Here is a 14,317-nt window from a genome sequence, read left to right as displayed (position 1 = left end):
GGATAAACACATTGACCCCATAAGATATAGGTATAGGCGTACACAGGCATAGGCATAGGCATAGGCATACTCACTGTATTTAGACGGGGTACACACAAGTATTTTGAATTAACGCTTGGACCGTACACTAGTATGTTTGTGTATGTTATTCCTTATTCCCTGTTGCTTATTCCTATTCCTTTGTCCAGATTCCTCCTCAGAAATAATACTTCCTCTCTCCTTCGCAATGATTGTCCCTCGAGTTCTATCCGGTTGATATACTATGACCATAAGCAGAACAGCGTATAGGTCAACTCAGTGAACAACAATTAGACAACAGACACCAAGAAAGACCCCCCGAGAATCGATACGCACTGTTCCCCTCGAAAAGGACCCAGCGTAAATGTCACTCACAACAATTGGATAAAATAGCCTCACCTACTTGACGACCACGACAGCTCCGGTTGTGAGGCACAGCAGACAATCTTTAAGAGGAACACAAAGGTTTGCTGGATTGATTGATCGGTTGATCGGTCGTTCGCTTCGGAGTAGGATTGTTCCTTGATTTACCGTCTTCGGCTTTCGATTGATCTTCCCTGCTACTCGATATACGATGCTGCTGTCGTTTGATTGTTGTTATTGCTTGATGGTAATGTTTATGTTATCTTATCTGTTGATGTGGGATGATCCGACTTGCCTTGAAAAGATAGTAATGAATGACGTCTTGTGACTTGTTTCTGAATAGGTGGTGTTTCGGATTAAAGTGTATACCCCTGTTCTCGACTTCGCTCATATGCTATTCGAGGGGCCCAAAGTACTAATCCAATTGCCTTTGATCTGGGACGGGTCCAGCTAAGTTCTGATCTCCTGATACTATCGCTTTATCCAATGTACTCTTCCCCTCATGCACCCAAGGGTTCGGAGGGGAACGACCTAGTTTCATCCGCTCATCCTTCCTCCTTGCTGATAACGATATTTGCTTTGCAGAAAGAGTCGAAGGATCAAGGTTGCAGGTTCGTGGGTGAAAGGCACAAAGTACTGCAAGTTTGAGCAAGAACGAAAAGCAGATCTACTTTACCGACTGAACGGTTCATCAGTAATGTAATGTTCGTAAAAACATCTGACGGTGTTACCGTCAACCTGGAAAAGAACAAAAAACAGGCACCGGTTTAGGTAATTCCTCAAAAGGTTAAATCGCTTCTATACCTAACTTCTTTTGCAGTCGTTGTCAGTATCGCTTCCATGGGCAGGGTATGAGCCTGAGCTGTAGACAAGAGGTATCGTTGCATACGTGAAGAAGAAGAGCATGAGGTAGATCCATTATTCAGGTGGTGAATTACCGCTCGAAGGTGTCACAAGTCGCCTACTGATTTATCAAAAGATGCAACACAAAGAATCAAAAGCATGAAAATGTTATAATGCATGTATTGTGTTACTGTACTGTGTCATTGCGATTGATGTATTGTGCTATATAAGACTGAACCATGAGAGAGAGAGAAACGTGTGCGATGATTGGTATTGATAATGCTATACAGAAGGGATATAGGTTACGTTAAGAGGCATAAGAGAGAGAAGAGAAGACCATAAAAAGGACCCCAAGAGCAACAACAGGTTGCTGTGGCTTCAAACACGAGAGAAAGGCTATTGCCACTGTTGCGTGTGCTGTTGATGAGGGATCATATACCCCTGCGCCGTGGGCGGACCGAAATCGCTCGGAGGAGCAGGATAGACCATCCCGCCATGTGGAGGATGAGCGTACATCTGCTGAGGTTGATGCTGATGTGAGATATAGTGTTTGTTGGGCATCGTAGCGTAATGCATCTGCTGGTGAGGGTGAGGGTGCATAGGCATCATGGGTATATTGCCCATATCGTTGGGCAGGATATCGCCATATTCGGTATTGGGGAATACACCATTGTTCGATATCGATCCTGTCGATCCTTGGGCGGGAGTGATGGGTGTCAGAGGTGGGATATTGCCCATGGACAGAGGCATGGGCATCATCCCATTTTCGTTTGATGATCTCCCGTTATCAGAGACGTTGGGCGACAGGGTCATCCCTGAAAACCCATTCGAAACAGATACGTCTGATCTCTGTCTGGAGTGACTACCGATAGTAGGTGAATGGATGGGTGACTGTTGAGCTGAGGTGGTGGGATCGACGTTGGTGAATCCAAATGCCGAAGCAGCGAGACTCAAAGGTCTGTTGGCTCTTCTAGATTGACCTTGAGTAGAGTTGGTCCGGATCAATCCGCCGGGTCGTCGTGGCGAAGGACTGGTAGTTGATCCCTGGAAGGAGTTCTGGCGTTGCAAGGCCAACGGTGTAGGCCGGTGTTTCATGACTTTCCCAGAGGAGGGAGATTGCATCCCAGGTTCGATCAATACGTGAGGCGAGGACTGCGACCTCGATCGACTGTTGGGTGTATTATCGTGAGAGTTGAGCAGATCAGATTCAGAGCGCGTGGAACCCATTCGAGAATGACCGTTATCAGCGTTGAGGTAGACTGGTGCTGGGTAGGGTTCTTGACCGCTTGAATCGGAGGATGATAGGGTGACAGTTGATTGAGAGCGAGATAAGTTGACTCCGCCTTCCATCGGTGATACCATGACAGGATAAGGGTTGGCAGCGTATGAATAGTAACCATACTCGGGTTGGGTAGGCGACACGATGGCTTTACCAGCAGCCTTTCTTCTGTCCTTGAACTGCAAAGCTGATATCAGCGCGAGCGCACGAACACGTAAAAGAAACTCCGTACTCACCTTATCCAACCATTTAGCAGACGCCTTGAACCTGTCCATGGGGAACCCAATCTCCCTAGCGAAGCTCTTCGCCTTCTCCCTAGCAATGTTATCGCGCACATCCTGACCAGCAGCGATTTGCGCGTCCATCCATTCGTCCAGCTTAGCTTCAACGGCGGGGAATCTCCCTCCAACAGCTTTGGGCACTTTGGGTGCGGGGGGTGCTTGAGGTTCCTGGGGTTGTGTCCATCTGTGAGAGGACAAGATGATCTTACTGATTGTACTTCGATCGACACCGTACATCCTTGCAATGTCTTCCTGCCTTAATGAGCTGTTCTGGCGATGCAGGTTGACGATATTTCGTTTATCCTCATAGGTCAGCTTGACTTTTGGTCGGGTGGTCCGGAAGTCGGAAGAAGTAGAAGCTGTTCGAGCGAGAGATACACCTGAAGAAGCTATGCTGGAAGTGGGCGATCCATTTCGACTCCTTGGTGGACCAGCAAAGGCGTATTGCGGTTGAGGCTGATACATCTCCGCAGAGAATATACCGTTCATCTGAGGTTGCATTCCTGCGAACTGAGGAGGATATTGGCCAAAACTCATGGGTGCTGATGGGGAGATTTGCTGGGGATAGGCGATATAACCAGGTTGTTGCTGTTGACCGTAATACATTGCAGCGTTATCGAGGTATTGCTGATGTTCTATGGGTAAAGGGTATGCAGGGGATTGTGGTTGGGCAAGAGGTTGTGCTTGTGGCTGTTGGTGGGGTTGCTGATGCTGATGAGATTGTTGTGGTTGTTGGTCATGAAACGTTTTGAAAGGTGACAAGAGAGGAGGCTTCTTGTGCGACGAAGCTCTAACAGTTTGATCACTCGATGATATGTTAGGTGGACAAGGCAAGTTGATAGGCTGAGCGTGGATATCATTGACAATAGGGGTTTTATCGTCCTCCTCTCTCGATGGTGCGGGAGGAGTGACCTGTTCCTGCATAGGTAAGAAATCTTCATTGTCGTCGTCGGCCGGATAATCCGAGTATGAAAATGCGTAAGTGTCGTCGAGTTGAGGTATGGCATGAGGTGGTGGCTGTTGTTGTGTGTTGTGAGATACCGAGACATCGGATAGAGGAATGTCATAAGATACTTCATGTCCATGAGGAGTGTTCGGTGTACTCTGTCCATAAACCTGTTCAAGGTATGCTGAAGGGGAATGATATTCATTGACGTTGACGTTTACAGGTGGATTGGTATTTCCATTTTGCCGATCTCGCCGTCTCGGTGTATCATTGTTTTGACTCTGATCTGTTGACGGCAGGGGACTGGGTGTAGATGTCATGGTGTCGTAAGGAGGAGTGGACTAGAGGGAGTTTATGACGATGGTGGTGGTGGTATTGAAACGAGACAGACTAAGAATGATGAAATGAGGAGACACAAGACAAAAGGAAGCTCGTCAGCGAAAAGTAAGTCACTACGATAAAGGCCAAATGAGGGATGTCGCGCCGGTGAGACTGACTGAGACACATATGAATGGGAAGTGGGAAGGGGAAGTGTTCTAGACATACCTAATTTTGATCAAGACAAAAACGATTCAATTGATTTCTGTCGTAATGTTACTGGCTGCCTCGTCTGCTTTTGGAAACTACTCCATTCAAGCTCAACTTTAAAAGTACTACCTCCGAGCGGAAAGACTGCAAGGTGGAGAACGACCAATTGAATGGAAGGTGGAGTAGAGAAATGGTCATTGATCAGCTCGAGCTCATGGGTATATATATGAAGACGAGTAAAGAGAGCTAAGGGGAGTTGCGAGTATGCAGTTCTGTTTTACAAATTATTAGAGAACGGGAAACTCACACAGATCCGGTTTCTGGGTGTTACGTCTATTTTCTATTTTTTAGGAGGAAGTAGGTGGGCAAGAAAATGGAGAAATCTGTTGAGAGCGGTAAGTGGTCGTATGTGGTCGTATCTGATCCCTTTGAACGGGTAACCCTGTGTTGTACTTGACCCTCTACCTTGGCGGACAGACAACCTCGGTCAGCTCAGCTGGCAATAGATGAAGGAAGACCTGTGTCTGGCTCAGCACTACCGATGAGTAAAGCTCAAGTGCGAGCTAAATCACAGCGCTCAGATGGAAAAAACATGAAGAGCATATGGGTTCACCCAAAAAAGGAGATAACCGAACAAAAGCTCACCTGAATTTACTTTACTCGACCAAACCAACGCTATGATCACCTCTTTCGATGCTGTAATACCACTTTTCCCTATTATTTCTTGACTTAGGTCTCTCAATGATGTGTTCGGGGTTGCAGTGAAGTGAGGTTTTTGATGGTCCCTGGTTGGTTATCTAAAGGATCTATCCGGATTGTCTGGTCCTGGTCCTTTCCTTACTACAGTTCACACACTACTGGTATGCTACTCAGCAATGAGGTCGAATACAGCTAAAAGACGTCTGTGCGGTGATACCGTGGTTGATCCTGGATGTTCAACAACCAATTACTCCGATCAAAAGGGCTAGTGGTGCTGGTACGCTGGTGGTGAAACGATGGTCGATGATTTAGGATCTATGACCTATCTACACGTTGTCTGCCTACGCCTTGTTGAAAAGGTAGACGATGGCAATAATCGTACTTTGGAATCTCAATTGAATTGTTGAGCAGCAAGATACTTTAGTTATCTGAATTCGAATTGAAATACGTGTATGGTTGGACTGTATTGGCAAAGCGTAGTAGGTAGGTTTTGATTTTAGAACTGTAACTGAATCAGGTTCGACCAAACCCGTCCCTCCGTACTCGTCGTAGCTAATACGTTGACTTTTTGACTTTTGATTAAATTGATTTGATTTGATTACGAGTACTTGTACACTTGATTTTCGTTTTTACCCTGAGATTTCGACAGAGACAAGGATCGATTAGGAAAACGGGGGATGGGAGCGTTTCGATTATGTTTCCGCCTGAATCTCAGACTGGATTTCTAAAATGGTCTATCTTGGTAGGAGATTTTGACCGAAGGGGCCCGAGGTTCAAGGGTGGATTGCACCAACAGCGAATGGTGAATGGCAATTTGTGGTAGTACGTACGTAGATTGGTGTGAGTGTACCGCGTGTACAAGATTGCTTTACAGAGTGGTGTTCGGGATAAGTGTTGCAGGTATGAAATATGAGGTAAAAAGAGGCGCTATCTTAGGAAAGGATAGGGTCTAGTCAACTCAGACAGATCAGATAAAGCGAGAAACGTTTGGGCATTACGAACACATCGACGACACCGGATATATCTGTTCTCAAGTCGTCTCGTTGTTGCTGACTCCCCGAGGTGCATGCGCCGGCAAGCCGGTATATCTGCAGGACACCACACCACACCCAACGTTGTGATCGCTGAACAATTCCCAAACGACAATACCCCATTACAGCTGCCCCTTTTCCCTCCTGAATAAGCTCGCAATGGCGTTCAGGAGGGGATCTGCATGATCCCCCCCTTACACTTCAAAGTTTCAGCGGAATGACATATTTCTCGTTTGCATTCTAAAGAAACGGAGTTTAGGCATGTGCATGAGAGTATACCAACTGTGCTACAACAGTTCAAACGACATGACTGATTTCTTGCTTGGTCTTTTGGTCTTGGTCCTTGGTATTGCAGAAAGTAAAAGTAAAAAGTCAAAAACCCTGATCTTCCGATTCAATCGCCTAGATTAAAGTCCGGATCGCTCAGAGATGGGGGACCAATGCCCAGCATCGACCTGTACAGTTATCCCACAGTTCAAGGGGTCTGGGAGATTAAACTTTAGATTAAATCGAGATCACGTCAACTTTACCAAGCCGGCTTTTTTACGTTTATTCCAGTTCTCGTAATCGAAGTATATCCATGAGTTATCGACAATTGCAACCCACCCAAGCAGGTTGGTCGTTCGGCGCCTTGACTTGGTCGGACATGTAACAGTATGAACAGTTGGCAAGAGCGTAAATCAGACTAGATGAGTGGGCGAAGCAGTATAGACTCAAGTGATGGTGGAAGCGAAGAGAACCTTCCCCTAAGACGCCTATCTCCAGATTTGCCATTCGCGAGGGCAAATACCCAGTGAAGACTCTCGACATATGCCGGATTGACTTGCACATGCTTTACGTTTTATCCATCGGCGATCAGATACAGCTGATGGTATCTTAATGAACAACTGGTGCATGCAAGGCAGACGGCTCTGGAGGTCTGTTCTTCAACGGACATCGGGCCCTTCAGCATCAGATCGATGTAACGCGTAGATCCTGATGGCGCTTTGGGTATCTGACTTTAAGTTGGACTGGTACCTCAAAGTTTGAGCCATCTCCATCTCCATCTCCACAAGCCAAGTCTCAGCATACTCCGTCATGCTCACTCCTACATCCGACTAGCGCATTTATTCTCCTCCAACTTGTGGACTGTCGATCAGTAAATATACGCGTTACGCCACCAGGGATTCGTCTTGGCAGCTCTGCCTTTTCCTGCAGGAATCCAATCCGAAGAGGTCTTCTTATCCATGAGATCTGTCTTCTGCATATGATCTACTGGCACCGAACAAGCAGAGGTTTTGCAGTAGGGGATCGACGGTCGATGACGTGGCGTCTTAACGTTTTACTCCGTGCTGCGAGAAAAGGCGTAATTTGGCGGGGTAATTCAGGTCAGGTCAGGTCAGATTTGCGTTCGGCGATCCTGATTCATCCTCCTTCGGCCTGGGAAAAGCTGTGCAGCAACTCCGATGAAGCCGGTCTACTGCAGCATGATTCCAGACCTCGAGCACAAGTCACTCATATTAAACGACTCTTCTTTACAGCTGGAATCCAGAACTGCAACCAACACCAGCTACCAAACCGCTTTATACCCCATAATGATATATGTGTGCTGGGTTACTCTCCTCGCCTATAGCACACAATCAGATCGGCTTGTTTCAGATCATGTACCTATGGCTCACGATAACGAGGTCCCACCCCGATTTTCTCGTCGTTCATCTGACAATAATAGGGTAAGTTAAAGTTTAGCATTTTTTCCCTGTCTCGACCGACGCGTTTGATTTTCCGTATTTTCGTACCAGTTTTGTGGAGATTTTTCAGCTTAGTCGGATTTCAGAACATCTGGAAAATCAGACGCGTGATAAGGATTTTTTGGGAGTTTTCGGAAGCAAATCTTGTGAGTCATGCTTGGGTAATGGCAATAGATATCAAAGCAAAGCTCGTTTTGGCCGATTCCAGAAAGATACAGTAATTGGACTAGTCGTCGACAACGGCGAAGAGAGCTATTCTTGTGCTCTCGCCTAAGTCAATGCTCACGTTGAGACCGGGAGTCACATATGCCGATTCACCATGTGCTACCACCTCACCCTCGCAAGATCTACGGATTATCCCGAAACTGTTTCGTCAGATGTTCAGACCCCTTTATCGGGTAGACTGCGCTACCATAGCTCTCTCAATCGCTACCCAGGTACTTTCGAAACACATCTGTCATACCTCACTCGTCATCCTAACGCAACGCGACGCTCGGCATGAGATTGTCTTCTTCGCACTCTTTGAACGATCTCACACGAACCCGTTCGACATTTGTAACAGGTCAGATTTTGAATTGAAACGGTGCTATATCGATCACTGACCACGTTGACACTAAGCATTACACACCGACAAATCATGTCTGTGTCTGAGGGAAGACTATTGGCAGTCGACGGTGATTTATCCCCTTCTTCGCCTTGTTGGATAACGGCATCTTACTCATCTTGCGCAACATTCCTTAGCTTGATGCATACCTAATTCATTCCGTTATTCCGTTATGATCGAGGAATCCAACAGCCACATTAAACAGCCTGTACGAAGCCCTTGAATCGTAGATCAGGAATCATCGTATGGGATCTGCATCGGAAGGCAGCAGAAGCTTTCAACGTCCCAACGTTCGCTCGATGTCGGGCGGTAAGCTTATCATCGAGTGAGGGGTCGCTCGGCAGGTTGACTGATGGTTGATTAGTCATGTTGTGAGTGCTTTCTGATTCGATAGATTTGCTTCACTCAGGTGCGAAAACCGACGCATCGCAGAGCCGGGATCTCAGCGGCCCGATCTGAATTGGGAACGATTCAGTGGTGTAGGTCATGTCCATACATAGGGGGAAAGTAGCCTCCCTGTACAAGTGGCACAGACACTTGCAGGTCGACTTATTGACGTAAATTGCAGCCTTAGGCAAAATGACACCTCTATGTATGTAGCATGCAGTGGACATACTCAAAAGCCATAGCATAGCATATCAGAGCATAACATAGCATACATATCGACAAGACTGATCTCAATTACCTTATTAACCACCCAGACCCAGAACTCGATCTCAAAATTATTCCAAAGACCATTGGCAGACCGAGTTGGATCAATCAAATCTGCGAAAGACCCAGATGATCAACACGGACGATCGGTTCAGGAGTGTATAATGATGATCAGCACTGGTCAACTCACCCGTCGACACGATTTTTGCCAAGCGCAAGCCCCACCTGTATAGTAACATCTCTGACACCCGGGGACCACACAGCTCAAACGAGTAGAGCAGAACTGACCGCAAAGCGAGACCCTCTTCTTGAGATGTTCGTTGACCTCCCTTAGACAGTATCGGCAAGGTTGACAGATGAGTCTCTTCTCGATTCCTTCCTCTTCCGGTGCTCTATATCGATAAGCCTGAAGTGAGTCGAGGGTGGTTCCGGATTGTTCATCCAGACCTTGTGGGGTTGTGGCGGATAGGATGGATTGTTGAGCGACGTCCAAATCATCTAGCAGTTCTGGTGTTTCAGTGAAGAACCCCTCGATACCTACTGTGTCATCTTCGAAACGGACTTGAATGACAATCCTCCCATCAAAAGATTTGGCGATGAAGTCGTATGTGTCGGGGTGGTCTTCCACGAATTGGTCAAGAGTACGTGCGAGATCTTTCTCGGAATCGATGACCATGTCGACATAGCTTGCGAGGACGGAGGAAAAGAGAGTTGCGATGAGGAGGAAAGTGAGGGAGATAATTGATCGCATTGTTGCTGTTTGCGTGCTCGGTAGGGAAGAAGAACAAGACTTTGATATACGGTACTTGTAAGTGGGAGAGACGGAGTTGCAATAAGGTAGCTCAGAATCGTTCCCTGTCTATATATATGCGATCCAAAGACAGTCAAAGAAGGAGCAAGTGCCGACAAAGTCCATTAGAAGTAGATGAGATCCACTAAAACAGATTTTGATGGATGAGACGAGAGAAGCTCATCAAGCTTCTTACCCCATTTGACGCCGTCCGACCGTGACGATCCTCATTCTGATGGCTACTTTATCCATCTCAGGCTATTTATAACCGCGATTGTCTGAGAGCGATAGTATGTTAGCTTGATGTAGTACGGCCATTCGGTATCAAGGCGAACAGATCAAGCCATGACACACAAAGCAGTAGTGCTAGATTCGCGATTTGATGTAATATCCAATGGGGAAAAAGACTTTACACCGTTTTTCGACACTTGAATGATGGGGATCCTTTCTTCTTCCACACACGATAGACAGTACACAACACCCAAGATCATTCTGCTGTGGTAGGACTATGCAAATAGAGCACCTCGTCACTCAAGCGCCAGATTGAAGGACGGGAAACCCGAACACGTGCAGTCAATCAATTTTGCTTTCACCTCTTTTGAGACTGATATCGGTGTCATCAGCTGATATCTTCTGATGCTGCTAGGTTTGGATCTCCTTGCATTTTGCTGTGTCAGTAGATGCAGGCCTTGTGTACAAACGGGACGACATAAATTGCATCAGCAAAAAGACCCAGCGATTCCAGCGCTATTCAAACTTTCGTGTAGAGCAATACAGATTGATGACACCCCATGGCACAGTCTCCCCCTTGGGGATGCTGTACAGCATACGTCGAAGGTATCTGAAAAACTTCTGACAGATCTGCTACTTCAATTCAACAGTCTACAGATGACACACATCGTCATCCCCATTTCACTGTTTGCTACGAGGAACCATCTTTTGATCATCTATCAGCTACGACGACAGTGCACATTATTCCTCACTCCACGAAAGGCACAGTCAGCTTTGCTTGCATGTATGCTCGAGCATGTAGCCAGAGCTGAGCTCTGCAAGAGAGCGCGGTCCATTCGATCGTTGATACCTGGACAGCCTGTGATCACGGTGATCGTGGCATTCGCACACAGAGATCTGATACACACACACACGCATACCACACAGCATCCATCGACATCCAGTTGCGACCCCACTCTCAGTGTAGATAGATCAGCGTCCCATTGAAAATGGTGGTCACGGCCACTCGGCTGCCTAACCGAGCGAAAGGGAGTACAAAGTTGCTGTCGCACGAAGGACTCTGAACCAAGCGACCAGACCTTCGATGGCACCGAAGATTTGCAGATCCAACTTTGATATGGAGGCACAGCTGGTCGATCATTTCAGCCCGTTCAACCGTGATTACCTTCCTACCGGATGATCTACACATCACCGCTATTTTTCAAGGCTATGATAGCATAGATCGCTCGATGTCGCTTCGTTTCGCTAGACGGCATGAGCCCACGGACTGGAGGCGATAAGGGCATCAATTGTATCGCTTGAGAAGAGAACTCCAACTCCATCGCAGGTTGAGGCAGTTCGCTTCGAACCACAGGACGACCAAAAACTATAAAATAGGGTGTAAGTGAGGGGTCAATGGTAGACTTCTTCATTTCATCTTCAACCAACTTCAATTTCCCTCGATTCCCCAGCTATAGCAAGCCGTCTTCTGCTGCTGTTATTTCAAGATGCGATCAATCATCACTTTCACCTTCCTCGTCCTCTCTTCCCTTCTCTCGCTGGTTCTAGGGGACTACGTCGATATGGTAATCGACTCAGAAAAAGACCTAGCAAGGACCCTCGACAAGTTTGTCGAAGATCATCCAAACACGTACGATTTCATCGCCAAATCCTTCGACGGAAAGATCATCATCCAAATTCGATTCGAGGACGATACAGTCGGTATTGAAGGTTTTTTCACCGAGACTCCCGAGTTATTGGACGATCTTGATATCGCCCAACAATCCATCCTCGCCTCGACTGTCTCGGCTGGATTGGACGAACAATCAGGAACTACCCTTGAATCTCTCAAGGCGTACCGATATGGTGATCCCGAGAATGAGAAGAGACAATTGGGTTGTCAGCCTTGTAGATAATGTTTGAGGGGCATTGATGAGCATTTGAAGAAACGAGCTTCTCTGTGCGGCCAATTCTGCTCTACTAGGTTGAGCTGTGTTATTCCGGGATGTAGGAGGTGTTATTATACCGGTGGGGCTTGTCTGTGGCAGAAGTCTTGTCAAAGAGTGAGTCCCATCTACCAGATAGGAGGAGCGATGCTGATGAGATTTACGTTGTTGCAAAACAGGGCTAATTAGTAGGATGGGGTGTTCATCCATTCCTGCTCTCGAGCTGGATGGGTGGAAGACAGACGAAAGTCGACTTGAGATATTCTCTGCGATTTCCTCTTTAGCGGTTCAGTAATGCCTTGATTATACAGTCGAATAATATCCTCTTTGATGATGTGCTGTAGATACTTTGAATGGTATAAATCCCGTACACAATGATCGAAACTGGCCGGACAAGTGTACGGGCAAGGGAATTGATGAATAGGAGATTAGCCACACACACACTCTCTCTCTCGTGTATGCAGTCTGGGACGAATCGACATGATAACCACACTTCATTCCACATGATCTCCTGTCATTGTTGCGTGCTTCAAAGCAATCATCTCCGTTACATCACAGCTCTTCGGACTTAATGAACTCAATGTGATGCTTTTCACCTTTCGGATCACCGCGCACCATACACACCCTAGGCTATGAGAAGGAATGATCTCCTCACCATCACGCCGGAAGACCTGCCAATCTCGCTAGCAAGCCCGATCATATCCCGCCAAATTGTCGAAGGCTGCATAACCATACGACAAATCGGGTCAAGAGCAATAGTGAATCCTGATATACTAAGCGAGAATAGCCTCTACGTTGAGAGGCAGATCTTTGTTGAGGTTTGTCGATACCCACTCTCAACGCTCTCAACGCGAGCTCAGCTTCCAGGTTGTTCAATGCTATTTATGACAGATATATAAGCGTGAGACGATGAAGTTGAAAGCATATTCCACCAACTCAACACACCTCATCCGAACACTGCTTGACAAGTACGATCCAAGACTCACCAACCACAACCATTGTCTCCACATCATGCGATCATTCCTCTCCCTCCTCATCCCCCTTTTCGCCACTCTCAATCACCTACTCCTAGCCGACTACGTCGACATAGTCATTGACTCTGAACGACCCCAAGCATCAACCTTGGACAAGTACGCAGCAGACCACCCAGACACATATGACTTCATCGCCAAGACTCTCGATGGTCGTATCATAATTCAAATCAGGTTCGAAAATGACACCCTAGGGGCCGAAGGGTACTTTACCGAAACTCCCGCTCTATTGGCCGATCTGGATCACGTACAAGAATCCATCTTATCTCTGATTTCCTCCCAGGGTGCTTCCCATCAATTCGGATCGGATGGACATCGACCGACTCTGCAATCTGCCCAATCTTGGAGATATGGTGATCCCGCCAACGAAAAGAGGGATCTGGAAGATCGCCACGAAAGGCCTGACGATAAAATCGACCCTCTCACAAAGCGTGGGGTGACTTGTGGACGATACTGCAACACCCGATTCAACTGTATCGAGCGGGGCTGTAGGAGATGCAATTACGCAGGTGGGTTTTTAAGATGGCACAAAGTCTGTCTAAGAGTGAGTTTTGCCTGGTGTGGGGAGTATCACATCACTGAAAGGAACGCTTGTCATCTGGTTGCTCGAAATCAGCCTCCCACCGCAGCGGTAATTGAGCATATCATCTCGCATGATATCTTAGCAGCTCAGCCAGGTATGTTTCGAGTTCCATCTGGAGAATATCTGCGTGCATATCGTGCCGACTGGGAGAACTTTTGCTGATGCATGATCAGTCAACGCCACTGAGCCTGAGTGATCAGCTACAGCATTTGAGATTTATCTGAAGCACACGCTCGCTTCTGCAATTCAGTAGAGAGCTCTTTAATCATCTTGTGCAGTATGCTGTGTGTGAATTACCTATGTATCTCTCATGATCACCAATGACCATGACACCGTCGAGGGCGAGATCCACTGTTTTGCTCAAAGCTTTTAGCATCGCCCTGTGGGATGTAAAGCAGACTTATCAGTTCTGATCTCCCGGAGTCACACTCAATCAGACTGAGTCAGCATCGGTCTGAGGGACTCTAGAACTCATTCGAATATGATAATCTCAAGCAGACGATAATACACAGCCACCGGTCAGAAAAACCATCAATTCACACAAGATCTATCTGGTGTGTGATGGGACCGCAAAGAGTATGTGCCACATTTGCAGATCTCCTTCCAGTTTCGGGGAGGACATCAAGCGATAGTCCTTTGGGGCGTAAGTAAGTAGTAGTCCGTATTTTCAGGAGATATACGAATACATGACTATCTCGAGCGATGTCGTCTACCGAAGTCTAATCAGCAGATGAAGGCTGAAGTATCACAGCCCTGCGTAAGAATACCGATCAGCCGTCATGCCCTG

The 14,317-nt window shown here is 47.0% G+C and overlaps 4 protein-coding genes across 4 annotated transcripts; 2 read left to right on the top strand and 2 right to left on the bottom strand.

The window, feature by feature from the left end:
- Positions 1-1,620: 1,620 nt before the first annotated feature.
- On the bottom strand, positions 1,621-4,050 carry I302_105851 (uncharacterized protein; the record flags this gene model as incomplete). The annotated part of the gene is made up of 2 exons (XM_019191605.1): positions 1,621-2,682; positions 2,740-4,050. The coding sequence occupies 2 exons, from the start codon at positions 4,048-4,050 to the stop codon at positions 1,621-1,623; spliced, it is 2,373 nt and encodes a 790-aa protein (XP_019046235.1).
- Positions 4,051-8,516: 4,466 nt separating this feature from the next.
- Positions 8,517-9,721, bottom strand: I302_105850 (uncharacterized protein; the record flags this gene model as incomplete). The annotated part of the gene is made up of 2 exons (XM_019191604.1): positions 8,517-8,668; positions 9,259-9,721. The coding sequence occupies 2 exons, from the start codon at positions 9,719-9,721 to the stop codon at positions 8,517-8,519; spliced, it is 615 nt and encodes a 204-aa protein (XP_019046234.1).
- A 1,757-nt stretch (positions 9,722-11,478) lies between these two features.
- I302_105849 (uncharacterized protein) lies at positions 11,479-11,886 on the top strand (the record flags this gene model as incomplete). Its single annotated transcript, XM_019191603.1, has 1 exon — positions 11,479-11,886. One exon carries the CDS (start codon positions 11,479-11,481, stop codon positions 11,884-11,886), a length of 408 nt encoding a protein of 135 aa, XP_019046233.1.
- A 1,041-nt stretch (positions 11,887-12,927) lies between these two features.
- I302_105848 (uncharacterized protein) lies at positions 12,928-13,726 on the top strand (the record flags this gene model as incomplete). Its single annotated transcript, XM_019191602.1, has 3 exons — positions 12,928-13,491; positions 13,564-13,624; positions 13,704-13,726. The coding sequence occupies 3 exons, from the start codon at positions 12,928-12,930 to the stop codon at positions 13,724-13,726; spliced, it is 648 nt and encodes a 215-aa protein (XP_019046232.1).
- Positions 13,727-14,317: the final 591 nt, after the last annotated feature.

This window comes from Kwoniella bestiolae, chromosome 4 (genome assembly GCF_000512585.2).
Source record: "Kwoniella bestiolae CBS 10118 chromosome 4, complete sequence".
NCBI lineage: Eukaryota > Fungi > Basidiomycota > Tremellomycetes > Tremellales > Cryptococcaceae > Kwoniella > Kwoniella bestiolae.
Note: the sequence above shows the minus strand (reverse complement) of the source record. Positions and strands in the feature narration are given on the sequence as shown.